General features: G+C 33.9%; 2 protein-coding genes across 2 annotated transcripts; both read right to left on the bottom strand.

Annotated features, from left to right (window-relative positions):
* Positions 1-2,686: 2,686 nt before the first annotated feature.
* On the bottom strand, positions 2,687-3,946 carry LOC142631391 (putative BOI-related E3 ubiquitin-protein ligase 3). Its single transcript, XM_075805576.1, has 2 exons — positions 3,445-3,946; positions 2,687-3,283 (listed from the first exon to the last, which is right to left on the bottom strand). Exons 1-2 carry the CDS (start codon positions 3,739-3,741, stop codon positions 2,738-2,740), a joined length of 843 nt encoding a protein of 280 aa, XP_075661691.1. The 5' UTR covers positions 3,742-3,946; the 3' UTR covers positions 2,687-2,737.
* An 8,535-nt stretch (positions 3,947-12,481) lies between these two features.
* On the bottom strand, positions 12,482-21,183 carry LOC142626205 (uncharacterized). The gene is made up of 6 exons (XM_075800003.1): positions 20,693-21,183; positions 19,754-19,888; positions 19,553-19,631; positions 19,188-19,282; positions 12,990-13,157; positions 12,482-12,902 (listed from the first exon to the last, which is right to left on the bottom strand). Exons 1-6 carry the CDS (start codon positions 21,030-21,032, stop codon positions 12,742-12,744), a joined length of 978 nt encoding a protein of 325 aa, XP_075656118.1. The 5' UTR covers positions 21,033-21,183; the 3' UTR covers positions 12,482-12,741.
* Between the last annotated feature and the right edge of the window lie 3,831 nt (positions 21,184-25,014).

Genomic DNA, 25,014 nt, shown 5'->3' with positions numbered 1-25,014 from the left:
GTCATCATTAAATCTCCAAACCCTCAAAAACTCAAAAAGGTACAAAGCTGTTAGATCAAATACACCCTGTTTCAGATCTTAAAAAAAAAAAAAAAAAAATTTCGGATCACTGTTGGTACCTGGTGGATTTTGGTAGCAGATCAGTCTTGGTTGGTGCCTTTTTGATCAAATGCGTACCTTCAAGATTCCTGTCTCAGATCAGAAAAAAAAAATTAAAACAAAAAAATTACACTTCAGAGGAAATGAAGAAAGCAGAAGAGGAAGAAGAAGAAGAGGACGAAGAAGAAGAGGAAGAAGAAAGCAGAAGAGGAAGAAGAAGAAGCTTACCACAGGGAGATCGGTAGCAGCACGGAGAAGGCAGAGCAGAGAAGAATCCAAAGGAATTATTACACAGCAATTTCAGTGAAGCAGGAAATGAGATGAGAGGGTGATTCTGTAATTTTAGGTCTCAGCTCAACGGATAGCTTCCAACGTTGATGCGCGTTTTCGTTATGGACCTCCAGACCACCATTTCTGATTTCAGCGTTTTTGCCTTTGCCTTAAAACGCAACTTTTATCTAAAATTTGCGTTTAGGCTTCACCAAACGCCCAGCCACTGCCAGCTTTTCCTAAAAGTTACGTTTTGGGTCCTAAAGGTCAACCAAACGGACACTTATATAAGCGAAGGAGTCTCCGGAAGTCAACAAAAGGGTAGAAGCATTTTGCTCAATTCGAAAAAGGATAATGCATTCAAAAAAATAAATAAAATTATTAGCATTTACTTCAGAAATATGAAAAAATAAAATGCAATTTACATTACTTAAAAAAAGTCGTTTTATTTATTTTATAAAATCATTTTCATACATATTTCGGTTAGTTCAACTATAAAAAACTAGAATTCATAAGTTAAATTTTCATTGTATTTATTTTCTTTATAAAAAAAAATCACTTTAACATGTTTCCCTAAAAAGAAATATATTTTTTTAGAGAGGTGCTACGTCCACAACATTTTTACAACAATTTTACAACAAATCATAGGTGGTTAGTTGTTAAAAGTTCAAATTTGAATCTAACACTAAGATTACTTTTTTGTCCCAACAATAACAACCAGTAACAACTTGCCACTTAGGATTTGTTGTAAAAATGTTGTGGACATATCATTTCTCTATTTTTTAATTTCATTTCTCATGGAAAAAATCAACCAGCCACCACCACCCATTGCGATCATCCCATCACAAAATTAAACCAACTCATCAACACAAAATCCAAATTGCAACCCAAATCCAAAATCAAATCAAATCACTCAAACCCACAAAACTTTCATTGGTAACACGATAGCCCACCGGTCTTCAAGACCCAAATTAACCCAAATCAGTAACCCACCAATCTTTGAGATATTTGATAAGCTAGGGCCAATCCACAAGGCCAATGGTGGAGGAACGATGGTGGAACCAATGTCATCTTGAGATGTTTTTTATACGAGTGACATGAGATGGGTGGTACTTGGTGATGATTGAATAGTTAAAAAAAAATTGATATGAAAGAGACCGGAAAGTGAGATTGAATAAAATATGCATTTTAATTTTTACATGTTGTTACAATGATCATCTATATTTAGATAATACAATAATAATGTATATAAATTTGAACAGTAAAAGAGCATACATGGGTGTAATTTTTTTTTTTTTGCTACAATATCATGCTCAGCACAATTTTTTGGCCAACTTGTTAGATTTATTTGTTGTAGTTAAATTAATATCATTTTTTATACAAATCATCATTGATATATTTTTATTAAGAAAACCATTTATATCAAGTTAGATTTTTCTTTCTGTTTGCTAAAAAAATGCGATATTTATCAATACAAATTTATTGGCCCCATATTTCGCAACGGTAATTAATAATACTACCTCTACTACTAGAGCCTCAATAAAGCTATTATCGCATCAAAGTCGTTGGACTTATTAATAGGCTAATTAAGATGTTGCATTACCTACATGTTTTATATTACTGGATTATAGGCTTTTGATTTCAAGGAATATGGGATAGGAATCCTGGGATTCTATTTTTAATGTTTTTATTTTCTAGGAGCGGGGGTTGTTGAAAATTGAAGGCATATCAGAAGGTTTGCACAAGACGTATTCCTTGATTGTTTCAACATTTTCGACATGAGTAGCACGAATCCAGCTTTTGCTTTTGCCTCTTTCACAAGCCTGACTCGTATTATGGCTTGTTGGAACAATAAATGAAAGTTCTCAGTGGCGGTGACACCGTGACAGTGGCAGTCTTGAAACATGTCAAAAACATTGCTTTCAAATCTTTTTTTTGTCAGATAAAAACTGTACACTTTTACGTTTAGCTAGGAGAGATAGAGCTGGCAATATCTTGTAGAAAAACCAAATGGACCACCCCATATTAGTCTCTGAAAAGATATTAATCTAAATCAGGAAAAATATTTTAAGCCACAAGTAGAAAAAGAGAAAAAAAAAAAAAAAGATTCTTACTATACCCTTGTCATCATTTCGATTCATCATGTAATGGGCCGTTGCAGTACAAAAAAAAATCCGATACCATAGAGGCATAGACCCAGAAAAAGCAAAACAAAACCAAACAAAAGACACCATAATGACAGTACATGTTTCCATCAGCATGTGTGTACTGTGTACTTTTCAAAAAATAAAATAAAATTTGCCTTATCCATCTTTGCTTTGCTTTTTTTTTTTTTTTGTGGGTTTCATTGTTTGGTGCCTTTTTCTTGTTAGATCAAGAAAACCTCCATGCTATGTTCCTTTACAGCATTGCATACGGGACAAGAACCAAGAAAAGCTTCACAGTAATTGCACGAACAGAGGTGTCTGCAAGGTAAAAAGAGAACACAAGAGCGCCGAGAGAAGCAGCTTTTACAAGTCATGTTGTTTTTTTTGCTACTACTTCTTTTCACCCCCACCTTTTCTTGTGCAATGTTACTTTCATCATCATCACGATCTCTATCACATGAACCACAAAACGACGCTGTATCTTCGGCTGTATTGCTGGCTAAGACCACTCTCTCTTTGACTTGCTCAAGCCTGTTGTTTAGATCTATGACCATGGCTTCGTTGGATTTTGCTACTCTTTGCCACGTTTCCCTTTCTATCTCTGCCTTTTTCAAGCATTCTTGAAGCTCCAATGTCCTCTTTGATGCTCGTGCCAAGTCTTCTTCTTTCTGCCTTAATAAACTCAACGTTTTGGATTCTACATTACTCAATAGAACTGCAAGTTCTTGCTTCCTTTGCTCTTGCAATGCTATTCTCAACCTTTCATTCTGCCAAGAAAATAAAAATAAAAGCAATAAGAGAGACCCCCACAAAATAAAAGCACATAAATATTGAACCTTTACGCCAAAAGACAAAAAAACACAAGCTCTAAAAAAATAATTTGAAGAAAACCCACATGAGATTATACAATAATATTAGAGATATTTACCTGTAATTGAAGAATGCAGTTTATCTCATGGCGGTGCAACTCAAACTGAGCATCCAAAGAATGTAAAAACGCCATGGGATGAAAGCTATTGCAAGTGGAAGAAGATGAAAACGAAACCCCTTCGTTGTGATCAAGCGCCAACTTTTGAGTGCTTTGAGGAAGATGAAAGTGAGTGGTGGCTTGTTGGGGATATTGAAAGCTAAAACGAAGATCATCAACAACTCCAAAAGCAGGATCCTGTAAGCCACACATAGGCAAACCCATATTCTCTGAATAAAACTGTGCCTGAACAGCCATGTTTAACCACTACCAGAAATTTTAAAGCTTTGACACCCAAAACGTTCCCTTCTCCTTCACGTATTTGATGGGCTACATTAATAAGAAACGAGAACTGAAACGAAAAGAGGTAGGTTTGAAACAAGAAGAGGGTTCATGTTCCTGTTATATCAGAAAAAATGCATGACCTTTTCTCTCTCTTTCTCTCTTTAAGCTCTCTTTATAGGGCATAAGCATAAACTTTGCCTCCTTTGTTTGCTGTGGTTTCTGGTTTAACTGAAAAAGACCAATTTATAAAAAGACACCCGTGGTTTGGTTTATTTATAGTGGACAAAACAAAAAAAACAAAAAAACTGACTTGTACCTTAATGACAATCAATTATAAATAACAAATGAGATTTTTTGAATAATAATTTGATTGCATCGGCTTAATTAGGAAACTAAAAAAATGAGAGTACAACAAAACAGTGAGAAAAAAAAAAGGGGGGGGGGGGGGGGGGGTTAGAGTTTTGTTTTTCTATCTTATTTTTGTGAAATCCCAAAAGGGCTTCATAACCAACAAAGTAGCATTTATGAGACGGAGATAAGAGGGTGGCGCGAAAACGACGACGTACACATGCAGATTTTGTGACAGAAGTCACAGAACTCTCGGGTCAGAGTGATTTTTTATCAGAGAGAGAGAGAGTGTAAAAGCTAAAGAAACGTAGGTGAAAGAGGAATTCACTCAATTGAGGCGTGAATACTGAATATAGGGGTCAGACGTTATGGGACGAAATCAGAGAATGGAGAAATATTGTTGTCAGTTTTTGTCATTGGGAAAGGCTGAAGAATAGCAAATTTGTTTTTATTATTTTGAGAAAAGTTTGAATCCTATTTCCACGTTAACTCAATAAATACAAATTTTCCTTGTATCCGTTTGAAAAAACGACAAAAAATTTTCACGTAAGACTCTACTATTTGTTGCATTGTAAATTGTACAAGTGGATTTGATGTGTGTTCCCTCTTGTCGGTGCCACATGGATGCGATTACGCCCTTTGGTTAAATTTTAATTGAAAAATGTAACGTTTATAACATTTTTATTGGCATTGTTTTATAACAAATTTTAAGAAATTTTTTTATCAAAAACAAATTTTAAGAAATTTTAATAGTAAATTTAAATTAAATTAGTAATAATTTACACATAAAAACATTTAAATCAGCTCGTATAAAAATTTATGTCTATTTTAGCATAATAATTTACTTCTTCTATTTTACATTTTTTTTTCTCATATCAAATTATTTATTTTATATTAAATATCAATTTTTTATAATTTTTAAATTTTTTTTTTTTTTTACGTACAATAACTACCTTTTTATTTTTTCTTTCATTCTTAAAATATGTAAATAAATAAAAAATAACTAATTATAAAATAAATAATATTGTGTAAATTTACAAGATTATTGTAATTAATTTGTAACTTTACATCACGATACCTAGGTTGATATAAATTTTTTATTATTATCATATAAAAATTAATATTATATTCTAATATTGTATACAAAACAGTTTTGATGTACATTGGGCAATATTACTACGGGCTAATAGTTAACTCAATGAGTTAATCAGAGCCCCCACGTCCATGTCCTGTCATTAGTGGGATGGGCTCTAGAGCCCAGACACTAGAAGAGCTGGAACCACATATGTGGGTTCAGAAATCAGGCTTAATTAAGCTTAGCTCACTAGGACCACTAGGTGCTATGATAGGCATTGATAACAGAGACTTTCGCAATCCATTAATGGGGGTTGTGTTCATACTTCTTAAAGATAAGCATTGTCACAAGTCAGGGAAGGATTCTTGGGGTAGGTGGGTGGGTCGATGGCTCTGCCAACACAGCATGCAAAGCTGATTACACCTGGAGAGAGGAGAGAGTCTGGGCTCTGGAGACACACATCATGGGAATAATAAAGTGCGAGAGGCTCAAAGGTTATCTCAAGTTTTAATCTTTTTGTTTTGAGATAAATAAATAACATATTACACCTTTTAATATTGACTAATGTACTAATGTAGTCCTCTTGTTCTTGTCAGTATCCGTTCAAACTGTACTGTCTATGACCCCAAAAAGAATTGATTTTGTAATTTTAGTATTTCCCAATACTGAAAAATGGCCTGAAATTTGTTCTCCCAGAATTAGAAAATTGAAAAATTATGGGTAAGAAACTTTTTTTAGATCACTAAAATCAAAGACAATGTTGAGTGTACTTGATTTCAAAAGCCACAAAAATTAAAAATAAAAAACACCAAAAATTGTTTTCATAGCGACCAAAGAAAGAAAAACTCTTAGATCCACAAAAATCTAGAGCTCAACAAATTTTGTGAATGACCAAAGGGGGGCTTGGATATGACCTGTTAATGATGTATTTAATACTTGAACTAGTTTACTAATATTAATAATAATAAGAAGAAGAAGAAGTAACTACCAATTTATCTAAAAAAAATTAATTATCTATCTAATTATTTATTGATAAAAAATAATTATAAAGATTTATTTTTATTTTTTTATACATTGATAATTGGGAGGTGAAAATTTTAAACTTTAAATGTTTTTATTAGAAATACCAAGAAGTGCATTGGATGACAAAACCGCTGGTGGACCAATTAAATTCAAGCATTAAGTTGGCAATCATGAATTCATACTAATCATATATCCCAAAAAAAAACTAATTAGATAAGAGAAGGTAATCCTTTGCATTCTAACTCTATTTAGGTTTGTTGAGTTTGAGTTATTGCATATGATGAGAACGACAACTCTTTCTTTGCGCATCAATGATGTGGTTGTAACTTTGCATCACAATTGACTAAAAATCTATGTCGAAACTATGGTTGAGGTTCAAAGATTCTGTGGCATCAAATCTGATGTTTGTGAAGGCTAAAACCTATAGCAGGCAAGAGAGATTGCTGTTTATTTTTACTTAGTAGTCGCTAACTCTTGCTATGCACAGGAACTTACCTATTTGTGAGGTAAACTAAAATAATTTTATAAAATCTTAAATTGATTAAGAAACTACAGTATTGCATGATTTGCTCTTGTATGACTTCAATTTGTGTTACAATTCGATGAAGAAGTCATTACTTTAACTTGCAATGGCTTACAAAAAATTTGTCAGCCAGTTTCAGATACTTCAAAAAAAAAAACTCAAAAATTCAGATATTAAAACTTTTGAAAGACCAAAAAATATTAAAGAATCAAATGACTCACTGCTTAGAAATTATTGAAACAAAACAAAATATATATGACTAAACAATAGATAGAGAAATACCATAAAATTACCTTTTTATCTTGTAAAAAACGGCTAAAGAGAGTTTGGTGGTTCATGTACGAAAATTACTTTTAAACAAATATATGAAAAATCATAAAATAACTTCTTCTTTCTTAACAAAGTAGAGGAGAAAAAAAAAAAAAAAAAAAAGCTCATACCTCTACGGGGTTTGCATTGCTTTTATAGTGTTCATGATTAACCTTGCAAATTTAGAGATAAATTATCAAAATTTGAGTTTAAGTTGGACTTGTTAAAGAGATAGAGTTTCACTCCTTATTAAGTTTGGATTAAAAAAAAATTGTTTAAAAAAAATAATGATGAGTTTGAGTTTAAGTTGAATTTATTAAAGAGATAGAGTTTTACTCCTTATTAAGTTTGAATTAAAAAAAATAATTTTATTTAAATAAAATGATAATTTTATTTAAATAAAAGGATTATTTTATTTAAATATTATGCTAACGTAAAAAATTGTGAGAGTTTCAGAGATTTCGGGTTTTATATATATACTAACATTATGTCCGTGCAATGCACGGTTTAATCAAAATTCACATGTGTTGAGGCTCATTTTTTAAAAAACCCAGCAGAAGGAAGAAGCCCAACAATATGAGCAAGAAGAGAGTTAGTAGATTGATAAGAAGGAACCATTAACGGGCAGGAAATAAATGGGTCTTAAGAAAAGCAAATGGGCCCAGAGGAGCCCAAATGAGAAAGTGGTAAGCCCATGGGCATTATGTAATGAAGAAAAGTAAGAATAGGCCACAGTAAGCTCGATGTAATGAAGTAAGAAAGAATGAGGTTGATGGAAAGCCCATGAACCCCAAGGAAGCCCAAAAGAGTTAGTAAGGTGCCAATGAAAATGCAAAATTAGGAAATGGATCGAGGATGCCCAAAAAAAGCAAATGGGCCAAGGATGCCTAGGGAGAAAGAAATGGGACAAAATAGCCCAGCAATGTAACGGATTGGGAAAGCTCAAAGTAGCATGAATGACCATACAGAGTCATTAAAAGAAGGATGGGCAGCAGGTCCAAAGAGGCCCAGCAAACATGGGTCCAATAACACCGTGGCAAGAATAGCAGAATGGTGTGGCAGGAATGACAATAAGACTACGGGTGGAGTAAAGAATGGACTAAAAGGAGAAACCCAAGCAAGGCCTAGCCCTTGAAAAGGAGCAGGGCAATAAGGAATGAAAGACCAAAAGACAGATCATGCCATAAGAGGTCAATGATGGGTGGTAGAACGCACAGACAAGCCTCAGACCACGACAAACACCTGAGCAGCAAACAGGTTTTTGACGTACACAGGAAGTGGAGCACGCGCAAGACCTAGGCACTACCAACCTATATATAGCCAATACAGGAATGATGGGTCATAGTTCAGAGATAAGAGAGGGTATGATCTGACGGTGGGGAGAAGGGGAAGCCTATTCTGAGGTTCCCACTCAGGCTCTTTTGGGGGAGGAGTAGGAGCCTCAGCAGGAACTCTGGAGACACACATCATGGAAATAATAAAGTGGGAAAGGCTCAAAGTTTATCTCAAGTTTTAATCTTTTTGTTTTGAGATAAATAAATAACATATTACACCTTTTAATATTGACTAATGTACTAATGTAGTCCTCTTGTTCTTGTCAATATCCGTTCAAGCTGTACTGTGTTATGACCCCAAAAAGAATTGATTTTGTAATTTTAGTATTTCTTAATACTGAAAAATGGCCTGAAATTTGTTCTCTCAAAATTAAAAAATTGAAAAATTATGGGTAAGAAACTTTTTTTAGTTCACTAAAATCAAAGACAATGTTGAGTGTAATTGATTTCAAAAGCCACCAAAAAAAAAAAAACACACACACACACACAAAAATTGTTTTCCTAGCAACTGAAGAAAGAAAAACTCTTAGATCCACAAAAATCTAGAGCTCAACAAATTTTATGAATGACCAAAGGGGGTCTTGGATATGACCTGTTAATGATGCATCTAATGCTTGAACTAGTTTACTAATAATAATAATTAGTCGCTAATCTGTGCTATGTATGAGAACCTACCTATTTGTGAGGTATACTAACAATACGATGTTGAGTGTAATTGATTTCAAAAGCCACCAAAAAAAAAAAAACACACAAAAATTGTTTTCCTAGTGACTGAAGAAAGAAAAACTCTTAGATCCACAAAAATCTAGAGCTCAACAAATTTTATGAATGACCAAAGGGGGTCTTGGGTATGACCTATTAATGATGCATCTAATGCTTGAACTAGTTTACTAATAATAATAACTAGTCGCTAATCCGTGCTATATATGTATGAGAACCTACTTATTTGTGAGGTATACTAAAAATTATTGAAAATATATATATATATGACTAAAAAATAGAAAAATATAAGAAAAAGATTGGGTTACATTCAAAAGAATAATCCATAGCTATAAGTTTGCACCCTATCATAAAATATCATGTTGGTGAAGTAGAGAGATAATAATAATAATAATAATAATAATAATAATAATAATAATAATAATAATAATGTTTGAGTTTGAGTTTAAGTTGGATTTGTTAGAGAGATAGAATTTCACTCCTTGTTAAATTTGGATTAAACATAAATAATTTTGTCTTAAAAAAATGATGAGTTTGAGTTTAAATTGGATTTGTTAGAGAAATAGAGTTTCACTCAAGTTTAGATTAAACAAAAATAATTTTATTTAAATATTGTGTTGAAGTGAAAATTTGTGAGAGCTTCAAAGGTTTCGGTTATATATATATAGAATAATAATAATAATAAGTAACAACCAATTTATCTAAAAAAATTAGTTATCTATCTAATTATTTATTGATAAAAAATAATTATAAATTTTTTTTTTATACATTGATAATTGGGAGGTGGAAAATTTAAACTTTAAATGTTTTTATTAGAAACACCAAGAAGTGCATTAGATGACAAAACCACTAGTGGACAAATTAAATTCAAGCATTAAGTTGGCAATCATTAATTCATACTAATTATATATCCCCAAAAAAAAAAAAAGATAAGAGAAGATAATCCTTTGCATTCTAACTTTATTTAGGTTTGTTGAGTTTGAGTTATTGCATATGATGAGAACGACAAATCTTTCTTTGCGCATCAATGATGTGGTTGTAACTTTGCATCACAATTGATTAGAAATCTATGTCGAAACTTTGGTTGAGGTTCGAAGATTCTGTGGCATCAAATCTGATGTTTGTGGAGGCTAAAACCTATAGTAGGCAAGAGAGATTGCTGTTTATTTTTGCTTATGAGCACAACAATATCTAATAAAACTTTCACAATAACCTTTATTTGAGTTTGAGGGTTAAAAGTGTAATTTTATTTTATTTTATTTTGATTTGTGATGAACTTTTTTTGACAGAAAAAAAAGAACTAGACACTTCAGTTTGTTGTGAAAATTTGAGATTTTGTTGTTTCAATAGAGAGACTCATATGTTTTGGGTGACATGTCGACTTGTTGACTTAGGGTCCGTTTGGAATTAGTTTATTTTGCAAATTATAAACTTTTTGCAGAAAATATTGTAGATAAAGATAAAAAGTTAGCTGAAATAATATAGTGAGATCTATAAATAGTACTCAAAAAATTCATTGAAACTCATGAATAATAACAAAAATAAGCAATAAATTGACAAAAATAGTTTTTGCCAAACGGACACTTGGTATGAATGTGTCCTTAATTTTTTAACACTATATTATTGGTCTATTGTAGGAATTATGTATTCTGTATATAGGTGATATCTTCCATGAAAATTGAAATAGTATTAGAATGTTTATATGTCCTTAAAACATTCTTAATAAAAAGGGTGTAATAAAAAGTATTAGAAAGTTCACATTTTTACGTGGTTTGGGAAAAATAGTAAGCAACATCGTCTTTTTTTTAAAATAAAAAAAAAAAATTGGAGACAACTTGAACACATTATTTATCGCTTTTAATTATATTAAAGGCAAATTATGACTTACTTACATGTGGTTTGACTGAAATTTAAGTTGCCTACATGTGGTTTAAAATTTGACTTACTCACTTGAGATTTGACCAAAATTTAAGTTAATTATCTATGATTTGAAATCCCATAATGTAAGTGTTTCACTAGATTCTTTTTTATTATAAAACAGAACCAAAATGTTATAAAGGAATGTCTACATAAAAGCCTACGACAGACGATAGATAAAATTAACAAAGGTACTGTTCGCCCAAGTGTTTCCAAGTTTGAACAAAAGTAAAAATAAAATAACTATTGTGGGGCGACAGGGGTTTCCTCTTCCTTATCATCAAGCGTCTGGACCTCGAGCTGACAGGTGCCATCCTCGACGGACTTTGTTGTACCAGCTTTTTGAGCATTGCCTTCACTGGGGTCTTCACCAAAGAGAATCTTGTATTTTTATGTTTTTGTGTTTTTAGAAGAAACATAAAAGTAAAGCAAAATCGCATATTTAGCCATGTTTTTAGCAGAGGTGGGTTAAGGAAATCTAACTTAACTAACTTTAAATGAGTAAAATGTCAAATTTTAAACCACAAATGGGTAACTTGTAATTTGCCCTTATAATAATAATTTTTTAGATTTTACCTAAAAAAATCATACAACAAGATATCAGTTATATTAATTATTTTTAGAATCCTACCTCAAAAAAAAAAAATTCAAAAAATGAGATTTCAAGAAAAAAAAAAAAAAAGCTTTTTTTCGTTTTTTGAGATCACAGCACGATGACATTGAATGATCAAGGATGTGAAAGTTGTCTATTTTTTAAAAACTAAAATCGAATATCAAATATTTCTTATAGCAGAAGAGTAGTATTTAGAAGGAAAGAAAAGGTCCTCAGCCAAAAAAAAAAAGAAGGAAAAAAGAGGTTATCTCAGAAATTTAACTCTACTTGGGGTAAAACTGTTGTATGCACCAGTTTTACCCCAATGAACCATCTCTATATTATCTCCTACTTTGGATGCACCTCCTATGAACCAGAAAAATAACTATTAGTTTTATCATAATATTTGTATAGAGATGGTTCCATTTTGTTTGAACTTGTCTTTATATCTTTTTCCCCCCTTAACAAGTGAGCTGTGACCTCAGGAGAGAAAGGAAGAGAACAGAACTTGTCTTATTTTAAGTTAATTATATAAACATTATTTACCTGTTAGGAGGTGTTCATTAGATAGGATTTTGGAACAACTACATTTTCATGAGTTCTATAAACTGGAGTTATTCGTAAAAGAAAATTTTATAAGATATGTGAAACATATGCATGTTGCTCCTACTTATTAAAGAGTTAAGACAGTAAAACATAAAATATAATATTTGCGGTAGCACAAGCACCACTGCCCTCCGAAAAGGGTTTGAGTAACCTGAGAATTATGTGAACTCATCCCGATACCCTAGCCATATTTGCCATGCAAACCTGCCTTTCAACCTTCTAGGCTACTATCAATCTGTTTTGTGTACACATTTTCAAAGCGCTAGTTAAAACATAAGGAAGATCTTTCTCAAGTAAATATGTACTGTAGCTACCAAAAACAGAAAGTATCAATATGGCCATAACTTGTTCACAACACCAGATATTAAACCTCTGCCAGTCTACTGAAAAAGAGTTTGCATTTTTCTTCAGAATTTCCTGTAGTAATAGTTTATTAGTTGCATATCAACTTAAGATTTATTCAACAAACCCGATGGCTGAAGCAGATAACAGAGTCCAACCAATTAAAAACCCTTTTCTTTTCTACTTATGCCTTGATTCTAGAAGATTCTCCTACTACGCTTTCCATTCCAGTATACCAGTCACCAATCCGTGTATGCTGTACCATATCTTTGCCAGACTTGAGGTGTCGGATGGGCCTCAGAACACCAAAGACAGCAAGATCAGCTAAATTAGGATTTGACCCTCCTGTTTAAGATAAGAAATATCAAAGTTAATTCTAACAAATACCACATTCTGTTAATTTAACTACATCATGATGTCAGTTAAACAGACCAAGAAATTTCCGGCCCTTCAGAGCATCCACCCATGTTTCAGCAGCTTCATACAACGCTGCTCGTTCATTTGTGATGTTGTGTTTCTTCTTTAAGTTCTTTGCCACAAAATACATAGCTGCTGCTCCAGCATACTTTGCTATTATCCTCTCAGTGAAACTGAAATTGCCTGCATAATCATTGAATTATGGTCATTAGCTAAAAAATTAACATCAACTCTTTTTTTGATTGGTTAAATTTGACACCAACTTAAACAAGAGAATGGAGCAAACAGCAAGTCAGAACTGAATGAAGAGTGCCCTGCCCCAGCAAGCACCTACTCCTATCAAAATGAAACCGTCACTATAATCAATCAGGATTCAGTAACCTTTACTAAGAAAATGTATAGGCCTTTTCTAGCTTGTTACTTTCTTCACGTGCTGAACAGAGGCTAAAGTAGGCCATGGCAATTTGGGAGTCCCGTGTGGAAGGGCTCTAGCTCAATCGATCATAGGTACGCTGGGGAAAACAGTTTGGCAACTACCAAGAGCTCTTACCAACAGAGTTGTTTGGCACCTTGATGTCAACTCATCACATCCTTGGGTGAAGAAGGTCCCAAGGGCTAGGTTTGCAGATTCATATGGTATATAAGTTGTGTTTAGAATTCAATTCTCAAATCCTATCTACCGTTGGTGTTCAAAGGAGAACTGTGAGTAGCCAACCCTAGTACAAGACAACTGGGTTGAGTGCTAGATTTCAGTCTAACATTAACTTAATCAATTTTAGGGTTTAAAGCAGGGACAGAGCCAGGCTGAATTTAGGAGGGCAGCTTTGCTACTGACTGTGTGCTACAATTCCGGCCTCTAGATCTATTGTTTAGCTATGAGGGTTTTTTTTTTTAGTGTCTTTAATGTGTATTGCTGGGTAAGGACAAAATTAGTTTGTTAAAATATTTTTAAAGGGCCGAGTTGTTTGTTTTGAGTAAAATTGGTTGATTGGGTTTATTTATTTATTTTTTTTCTATTGGTAATTTTTATTGTTGGGCTAATTTTCTAGGCTTGTATATTTTGTTTTAGATTTTACATCTATAAATTTTTATAGTAACATGATGAAAATGTTAGAGTTACAAACGTTTTTATAAAGTGCTAATACGATTAGTGGTTATTGTTATTGTGGGAGGTCCAAGGATCGAAGAGGATTAGAACATGAAATATCTCGCACAATCCCACCCATAGAAGTGTATCCATCCCGAAGACTTCACCGACCCGAGGATGAGAGGGGATATAGGATATAGTTTCATGAAAGCCTGTTGAGAAGAGAAAAGACCATGAGGGGGGCAAAGATGGTGGGAGGAAGCTTCCTGGAAAGGTATACCTCCCCCCTTCGCATTGAATGCCCTGCAACAACCTTATCAGTTGCATTAATGAGAAGTGACACTTGAACAGTGATTTTACACCTAGCAGCCCCTTCTACCACCTTCAAAAGAACTCTAATGGGACAAATATCCTGAGAAGAGCCATGAGGCACACAGGTGGAGGGCTTTGATGTAAGAAGGAAAGATATATAAGGGAAGAGGACCTCCCAAATTAGGGGTTGAACATTTTTTCCTGAAAAGAGAGAGAGAGAGAGAAAGATAAACAGTGAGAATTTGTATAAGGACTAGAAGGTTCATACATAAGAACCCAACCTTCGGACAAACCCAGGGGGAGCACTATTTTTAATAACTACTTGAATTACATCTCTCTAGTACTTTGTACTCTTCGGCCTTAAACTTGTGCTTAGTTTTGGATTGCACCTGAACTGTTTTCCCACTCTCTGAAATTCTATTATTTGGGCTTGGTTTGAAGGACAAGGCATCACTGTTATTAGTAAGCTTGGGCCTTCATTTCCTAGTACTTAAAAAGTTATGTAAGTGGTAATTCCATATACGAACCAATAAGAATTTGCTACCTTAATTGTTTGTGAAAATATTGTAGAAAAGTTTGTTACTATAGCATTACTCTCTAAAGAATTAATGATATTGTTAAGGAAGACAAAGTGTAATTTTATTAAAAAAAATTGCTAAAATTAATACCTACATATATACTAATAATTTATAATAAAAAAATTAGGGGGGGGCCATTACCCCCCAATGTTCCAAGAGTGGCTCCGTCACTGGTTTAAAGAAAGATGATAGACTCAACAAATTTTGGTTAAAAATTAAGCACACTGGAACAAAAATCAAGTAGATGTTGCTCCAAAATTATAAATGCTCTAGATGAGGAATGACAAATCATACAAAGCAATGTTAGTTTTAAACCAAGTCCACCATCCCATTTGGGTTTATACACTCTCTACCCTTGTTTTGGGATATTCATACAGACGTCCTAAACGAGATTGTGATTGAGAAAATCAACAGAATGCAAATTGAATTGCTGTGGTTACCAGCAAGAGAAGGGCAATGGTGATGCATATATGGAGAGTACTGACATGGCAGCATGTGCCACATGGAATATGTGGAATGGTATGGCATGACAAAATTTGATGTGCCATATGGCTATTGTAGCTAAATCTACATGCACTGAGTTTTTTGTAGTATTTGACAATTGGAAGGAAAATCAGTTAGAGACACATGCACATACTATACTTTAAGAAGTTAGTAAATAGAAGTAGAACCCACGTGCTTTATTATATCTAGCAAGTGATTAATATGTTACAAATGTATTCTAACATGTGATAAATGTGGTTTAGTTAAAGAAGTCATGGGCTAAAATATCCATGCACATGCATTGTAGATTGATTTAGTAGATTTCAGAATTTTAGATTTGAGTTTAGATTAAGTTGTGAATTCTCTCTTTCTCTAGAGAATGCAAGTGTAACTTTTCTTGCATCAAATGGGCCTTCCAGCATGAAAGCCTGATTGACTTTTCTACGGTTTCTTGAAAGTAGTTAATTCATGTCCTACATTAAATTCAGGAAGTTCTATCTGCAGAGGTTATCAGTGAGGTTAATAACTTGGACTCTGATATATATAAATATAAGACAACAATCAAAATATAGCAAAGAACACTGAAACTCCTTCATACATTCTACAGCATGGTCTTGAAAGGATTGACAAGCAGAATGGATAAAGATTTATCCAACAATTGACAGTAAACCTGGCTTGATGAACAGAAATGTGCAAAAAGCAGCAGCTAGTCAGATGACTAATATGAGTGCCCTTCTGTTAGACTTCAAGCCTTGGAGAGAAATTTCATGGGTTACATATGTTCTCTCTAGTCTAATAGGGTGAATGGATCTCTCTGCCTAATATCTCCTTGAGTTTTAAAGGACCATGCAACTTTACTTTACAGAGGACTGGACAAAAATAGGACCAAATAAACAAGGTCATTAGGAAACTAACCTCTAATGATTGTGAAGTTTGATGCAAAATTTGAGAATTGAGATAATCCACGATAGACTTTGTCTAAATCAGAATTTTTTTTTTATTGATAAGTAATGTGTCAATTAAACTAAAAAAATTACTTTGTTTTGAATCTTATTAAAGCCAAGTCTTTTTAATTAATTAATTTATAATTGTCTAAATCAGATTTAAGGGCCACAAGACCCCCCCCCCCCTCAATATCATGTATGACAGAGCAAATAAACCCCGGAGCTATGTGCGTAGCAGTAGTCCATAGACCTTTGCTGTTAAATTGGGTTGAAGGTATGAGCTCAATTACAGAGGGCGTAATTGTGTTGGCCAAAGCTTGGGTTACGGATATCCTACAGAACATTGAAAGTCACTACTCACTGGGGCAAAACTGAGTCAAGAGCTGTGGTAAAAATGGGTGGAGAAGGTATAAGAGACAAGTGCAGAGCTATTATCTTATTCAAAAGCTCACCAATTCAAATAAATATGTTAAAATTCATTTCTTCTGGAAACTGGCCTTTCTATATAGCAATTTCATGCCTGAGTAAATCAAGCACAATACTTTTTTGCTCATACCAAGGCAAAGAAATATTTGATTGGATCAGGCATATTTAGGAAAACCCTAACAAGTGCAAAAATGTTATTGCCACGTAATAAAAAGGTTTCTCCGAATTATAGTGAGATTGATGAGGACAAGGAAGAGCTCAAGGAAAAAGAAGATTAAATATGCAAAGATTCAAGAATTGTGGTCTAGTTTTGATGCCGTACCTTCTTTGCACCTTTGATAGGTCATTTTAGTTATTAGTATTGAGTCTTTTAGGTTGAGAAGCTGCTAGATCAGTTTTAATTAAGGTTTATTAGAATAAGGGCAATTTGATAATTTCTAGAAATCTGGAATGTACTGTCCTTGGCTGTACCAAAGGCCCATGAGTCTTATATAATGTTTACCTATTATTAAGTCTTTTATTTAATTATTATTAGTATTCATATTCATTATAGGAATAGGTTATTTAGAGTCCAAGTCCTACCAGAAAAAGGATAACTATAGCCTCTATATAAAGGGCTCTTTTGTAGTAATGTTATGGCAGAATATTTTGATTAATAAAATTCAGCTGCTTATTTTAAGCTTTGTTTGTGTGATGCAAACTTGTCCGAGGTGTGATGCCAAGGAACCCTAAGTATGATGCTTAGGAAGACCTAGGTGTGATTGCTTAGTGTTTTATTTATGTTATTTTCTATTTATCCTCCCGTTTCAGCCCCAAACAGCCGTCAACATTCATTCTCTTCTAACCTAAACTCTTAAACATCACTCCTTATTCAAGAATGTATCAAGAAACCTAGTATAGTGCTGAACTTTCTTAACGGTCCTGCGTCAGAGATTTGTGCCTTTTCTTATCTGGGTGGAGTTGTTGAAAAAGCATAGAATTGTATTGAAATTCCTAAATAGGTCTAAGATCTAAAGTCTTAGCAAAACCTGGTCCCTAGTGAATTGAATTTAATGTGGAGAATAAAGCAATGCTGATTGCAACTAAAATTTGCTTGTTTAAGTAGAGGGGTGCTTTCAAAAGATGCTTTAAGAAGATACATCAGAATATTCATTACACCAATTTCTAGTCTCCTCACTTGTTATATTTACCAATATTAAGATGTAAATACACTTAACTAATTCTCATATGAATTGCTTCTGGGTGGCCCTTACAAATGATGCATCACCCTTCTCTAACTAGGTCAATGTTTAAATCATAGTGTAACAAATTCAGTCCTGACAGTGACAAATACCATATTCGGTGGTTTAACACATCACAATCATGCTCAAAGACTGCCTCACTACCGTGAGCAACTTAAGTCTATACAAATTCAAAACAATTCCCACATTAGACAAAGGTGAAAAATTCCAACGAGTAACAAGTGAATTGCAAGTTACCTTGTTACATAAATTTTTTTTTTTTTTTGTTAAATAAGAAAAATGTATATTCAAAAAACTGCTAAATGCAAAGTAGCACAAAGCATATCAAAAAGTACAAAAAAAGAGAGAAAAGCAAATACATAAAAGAAGCACTAATTACAAAGAAAGAGATAGCTAAGGAACAAAGGGAGATAATCATTAGACGTGAGTCCCCAAGCCCTAGACCAATCAAAAAGGGAACCAGAAAAGAGAGCGAGCAGGTGGTCATCAGATTTATCCAAGTCCTCAAAAGTCCGCCAATTGCATTCCCTCCAAATACACCACATCAAACACAATGGAACTAAATTTCAAATGTAAGATGAATGCTTCCCTAACTAATTCCACCAACCAATTAGAAAATCTGTCACCGAACATGAGGGAACCCATGAAATCCTAAAAGTTCCAAAGACAAAGCTCCAAAGTAGATAAACCTTTTCACAGTGTAACAACAAATGATCCATTGTCTCCCCACAAGAACGACACATAATGCACTAGTCAACGAAATCAAAGCCCCTAACCCGCAAGTTATCTCCCATGAGAATCCTATCCCATGAGACTGTTCAAACAAAGAAAGAGACACGACAGGGTGCCTTAACCTTCCAAATACCTTTTCATGGAAAAACAACGGGGAGAGAGAGAGATCATGGTTGATGTTTGCTTTTCACGTCCAAAGCAATTAACAACTATAAAACTAATTTAACACCATTTCTATGTGATAAAATAGAAGTTACAAAGAAAAAATCTATGATGGATCACAAGCAGCAAACTACCATGCTTTCTGGTGTTATATTATATATTAAGAGGGAAAAGGGGGGGGGGGGGGAGGGGGAATGGAACCATAAATTGAATTAATGTGAGATGTGAGATTAATTTGATAAACGTACCGTGAGTGGTGATATAGTCAAATGATTCGATAGCTTCAGAAGTAGTTCGATATATGTTTGGAGATAAAACATGTACCAAGTGATTATCCACCCACCTAACATTTTCAATAACAGCATGTCATCAATTCATCTATGTCAAAGGATATTTACACTACAAAAAATTATGACTTTAAATGCAGCAACATTTAGAATAACAGTAGCACACAATTCATATAAGAATTAAGAACTCAATTACGCAAAACTCTTGCTTATAGTACCTACAAATCAGTCCTCGGCTCTGAAATCTATTACAAAGTAATTTGCAGAAGAAACTAAGAAATTCAAAAACTGAGAAAGTAGAACAATCAAAAGATAAACCACCATACCCACGCCACTTTGTTTCTTCATCACCATTTGCAACAGGATTATCAGGATGAAGTTTTTGGAACAGTTTATCAATTATGTCTGCACAAGTAAAACAAGCTAAATTAACGAAAACAACCACAAGATATAAGAAAAGAACTTTGGTGATAGCCTTAAATTTGCACTTAAATCGCAAACAATATAAATAGGAAATCAAGCAAAACCTGAAGAATCAACCATCTGTTCACCATCAACCTTGAGTATAGGCACTTTCTTGTAATCAGACCACTTGATCTCCTTTTTGTTGATGGGATTAACCTCCACTACTCCATATGGAATTTTGTAATAATCCAAGAACGCTGAAAGAATACCAAACTCCAAATAAATAAATATATAAAAAGTATAAAACTATCAAAGTACTACATCTTAGTGGAATTTGTTTCAAAATTATATTGTTAATGACTTGCCCATCCATTCTTAATTTCCTGAAAATCACACTAACATAGCATTTTTTTTTTTTTTTGCTGAGGGTTCCGTTATTTTATTATTTAAGTGCGTTTCTATCAATAAACAACCATATCAGCTGTATTTTTAGCCAGAAAAGATCATCAAACGGAATGTTCTCTGCATTTTCTAGTAGTTTGTCCACGCACAAGTAAACGGAAAACATTTTCTATTGCCCAATATAGCTGAAAACAGTTTCTAGAATGTCAAATACTCAACAACCTAACACAGATAACATCCACATTGCAAATGGTTTCAACATTGTTTTCAAAGTCACCACTGAACACACACACACACACAAAATAAAAAACCAAGATATTTTCCGAAAAATGTTTTCTGTCAAAGCAAATGGAGAGGAAATGTATATCTATTGTTCCTGTTAAGTGTTAACAAATCAAAATTCAAAAGATTCAATTAGCTCGATTGGCACCTCCTAGTGTTTCCAACAGAGACGTAAAATACCGAATTAAACTTATTGTATAAAGACTGAAACCAAAGTTCATTTCACCAAAAAGCAAATAACAAATACTCATTTTCTCAGCTAATCAATAATAATACTTATAGAGCAACATTGATTGTTTCTACAAAGATGTGAAATTAAGCTACTACTAGTAATCAAAACGCACCGTATAATCAGCAAATTGAATTTTGATTTATACCTTTAACTTTGTTGCAGAAAGGGCAGGCTTCGTACTGGTAAAGAACCACGTCTTTGGGTGAGAACTTGTGCGTGTGAGAGTGCACGTGCGCGTGCGCGTGGTCCTGAGCCAGAGACGTGGCCGCCGTGGAGAAGAACATAGACCCTGCGACACCACCGTTTGTGACAGAGGGAGGAGCTGACCGTGACCACAGGCCAAAGCGCTCGGAGTTGCCATTTGAGTACGTGCCGTACAGCGCCGCTTGAAGGACTCGGTGCCGATTGGCTGACGCGGCGGTGGCTCCGCCTCCGATTGCTCGGCCAACGAGGACGGCGACTCCGTTAACGTTAACCCTTCTCATTTTCACTCTCTAGTTACGTGGGAATAGGAGGGAGTCTCCTTGTTTGGTCACGTCGTTACGCTTGAGCTTGAGTTTTTGACTATAGGGTTCAGGGTTTTGGGCCTTTCTAGCTGCGTTTGATACCTGGATTTTTTTTTTCCAAAATAACACTAAACATGATGAAAAATTTAAATTATTTCAATATAGTTCCTAAAATTTTATATATATATATTTATTTATTTATTTATACCGGATAGAATTTCTATTATAATCTAATCTAAGTGTATATGTGTGTGAAACTCTCTACTGTATTTTTTGGTATTGAGAGATGTTACGTCCACAACATTTTTACAACAAATCACAGGTGATTAGTTGTTATTAGTTCAAATTTGAACCTAACACTAAAATTACATTTTTGCTCTAACAATAACAACCTGCCACTTAAGATTTGTTGTGAAAATGTTGTGAACGTATCATTTCTCTTTTGGTATTATTCATGGACCCCACTATACTATTTCAACTAACTTTTAACTTTATCTATAGTACTTTCAACAATAAGTTTTCAGTTTCAGTAAAATAAGTGATATCAAAACAAACCCTAAAACTCAAACAATTTCATTAGTTAGCATGTTTTCAAAACTATTTAGCAAACTAATATCTCGAGTGCAAAGGAATCAATTTTGTTGTGCTAAATCAAGTATAATGAACTCGAGTTCTATGCGTGGAAATCGAGCATTACAAACTCAAGTTCCATAACTAGATCAAACAAAGCCAAAGAAACCTAAACTACATAGCACAAAGAAAAGAAGAAAAACAAACCATAAGAAACACAAAGAAGAAACCCAAACAAGAAACACAAAGAAACAACAAACCACGAAGAATGAACAAACTGGAAATATCAAACCCAAACAGAAACCACGAAGAAGGCAAACCCCATACACCCAGATCTCCCTAACCCAAACCGTTTAGCCTAGACTGAACCTAGGTAGCAACGACGAAGGTTCTACGAGGAGGCGACGGCGGTGGTGATGAAGCTCTAGGCAAAGGTTTTCCTCTAATTCGTTGTTTTCTTGCCTGGGTCTTTTAGGTTCAGGTTCGTTGTTTTTCTTGTCTAAGTCTTTGGTCTCTCAGGGAAATCAAGTCTTAAAGACTTGAGTTCCACAGAACTCGAGTTTATCACACTCGATTTAGCACAACAAAATTGAGTCATTTGCGCTTGAGATGTTGATTTGCTAAATTGTTTTGAAAACATGCTAACTAACGAAAATTTGTGAGATTCAGTGTATTTTTGAAAAAAAAAAATCCTTTAATACCTTACTTCCACAATTATTTCTCTATATACAGACCAAAAATATATAATAAATTAATAATTAACAAGTTTTTACAAAGATAATAAACTAAATTATAATTTCAAAGTTTGGAGTAATTTCTATTTTGTTCTCTAAAACATACCCCTAACATAAGTTTTGATTTAATTTCTTTGGTCGATATGTTGGAATGCAATATATTCTTTAGTGTGGATTATATATATAATTTGATAATTGGGAAGGATTTGAACCTTAAATATATTTGTTAAAAATGTTAGGAGGTGTTTACAAACTCTTGGTAAACCATGTCATTTTTTTGACTAAATTGTTATTTACATTTTCCATACTATCGGATAAATTTGACCCCTTCTCTTATTTTTGCTTATGTATATGAGATGTTTTAAGAAGTGAACATATTTTTTTAGTAGTGGATTATGGGGAAATAATAGGAAAAGTCATTAAACAACCATTTTTGTGAAGATCCTACAAGTCCGATGCAAAACAAGGCTTGATTATTTGTGTGCCCACTATATATATATAATTTGTAATATATTGTATTCTTTAAAGCATGGTTTAGAAGTTATGATAGGGCTTATTTAGGCTTTTCTATGGACCCGATATATGGATTTCATTATGTGGGTTTGGGTCACTTACAAATTATGAGGATTCGTGAAATAAATTGTGCGCCATTTTTCATGAGATTTGTAACTTTTGCTCTTTGTTGCTAAAGTTTCAGCTAACCTTTTTTAGCCCAAAAAAAGCACTATTGTTTATTGGTTGGTTTTTGACGAATTATGCCACGTTAAGCCGCTTCCATATGATCGAAAGAGTTAAGAAAGTGCAACCAATCAAGTTTAGTCCTCTCTCCAAAAAAAAAAAAAAAATCAAGTTTAGTCAACATATGTCCTTAACTGCGACTAAAACAATTATTTTCTTCGTTCAGGCTAAGGCCTCGTTTGGGAGGAGGGAATGGAATGGAATGAAATGAATAAAAAGAATAATTTAGAACATTATTCACTTCTCTTGTTTGGAAGTTTTAATGGAGGGAATGAAAAGCTCATTCCCTTGTTTGGGAGTTTAGGAGGGAATAGAATGGGTAGGAGGAAACACTCATTCCTCTCTATTCTTTTAAAACTTCAAATTTTCATTCTTCCCGAAATTGGGAGGAATAAGATGGAATGAAATTAGATTTAATGATTTTTTTACTAAAACTCTCAAAATACCCCTATATATCAACCATTTATTTTAAAATAGGGATCTAATAGTAATATTGTCATAAATTGATTTCATTCAATTCCCTCCATGTTGCTCCCAAACAATATTACTTACATTCCATTCATTTTCATTTATTTCCATTCCTTTATTTTAAAACATTCAATCAAAGTTACTTAACTTTATTCCATTCATTTCCCTTACTTAAATACATTCCATTCCATTCCATTCTATTTCTTTCTATTTCCTTATGATCATTTCATTCTATTCCCTTATGAACTCACAAACAGAGCCTAAAGGAAATTTGAAACTTATCTAACACAAGATTCATTCATAGTAACTAAAGAGGTGAATGGTTGTGTAATAACCGAAGAGTTAGTATATTAAGCTGGGATGCACGGACGCGGCACCGGAGGTACCGCACCCGCGTCCGACGCGGCGAGACTCGCCGGCGCGCGAGGGACGCCGCTGCTCGCGCGTCGGTGCGGCGTCCGGCCACGTCGGCCACGTGGCATCTTATTTTTCCCGCCGACTCGCGCCGACGCGGCGCCGATTCAAGCAAATTCGGGCCGATTCGGCCAGAATCGGGCTGTTTCGGCCGTATCAGGCCGTATCGGCCGGCGACCGAAACGGCCGAAACAGGCCTTGATTCATGCTGCAACAGCCGAAATCGGCTCTAAATGAGACCCAAAAACCCTAAATCTATCATTTCTTAATTTTATTTTGAATATTTGTTGCTTCTTTTGTGTTTTCTTTTTGGTTTTGTGTTGTGTTTTGTGTTTCTTGCTTTTTTCTTTCTTTGTTTTGTGAATCAAGGCATAGTAAATTAGTAATATGTTTTTTAAGAATATTTTAATAGTAAAAATATATAGAAAATATAAATAAAAATATTTTTAATAATTTTTTAATTGCCGAGTCCCGCCGCACCCGCACCCACTTTTTTCAAAAATTGCCGAGTCCCGCACCCGTACCCGCACTCGTACCCGTATCCGCACCCGCACCCGCACCCGCACCTGCACCCGTGCTTCATAGATATTAAGGCCTAGGTAAACATGACAGCGTCGTAGAACTCTTTTTCTCTCCACTTCTCTTGACTTTTCATAGAATGGTTTGACTTTAATGCATTATTATTCATGTTTCTTCATTTTTTTGTTGTTTGGCATTTTTGGGTCGTATGTTAAGGCCTAGGTGAACATGACAGCGTCATAGAACTCTTTTTCTCTCCACTTCTCTTGACTTTTCATAGAATGGTTTGACTTTAATGCATTATTATTCATGTTTCTTCATTTTTGGGTATGTCTTTGTGATGCAGCACAATCCTTTACAGGATTGGAATTTTTGGCTTTAACTCTTTATTTTATCTCACACAACTATATTTTTTAGGCGTAAATACACTTTTAGTTCCTACGTTTTGACTTTTTTTTCATTTTAGTCCCTACCTTTTAATTTTACCACTTTTAATCCCTAAATCAATTAACGCGTTC

This window comes from Castanea sativa, chromosome 1 (genome assembly GCF_040712315.1).
Source record: "Castanea sativa cultivar Marrone di Chiusa Pesio chromosome 1, ASM4071231v1".
In the NCBI taxonomy this organism is placed as follows: Eukaryota; Viridiplantae; Streptophyta; class Magnoliopsida; order Fagales; family Fagaceae; genus Castanea; species Castanea sativa.
The sequence above is the reverse complement of the archived record's forward strand: the minus strand, read 5'-3'. Positions and strand labels throughout refer to the sequence as shown.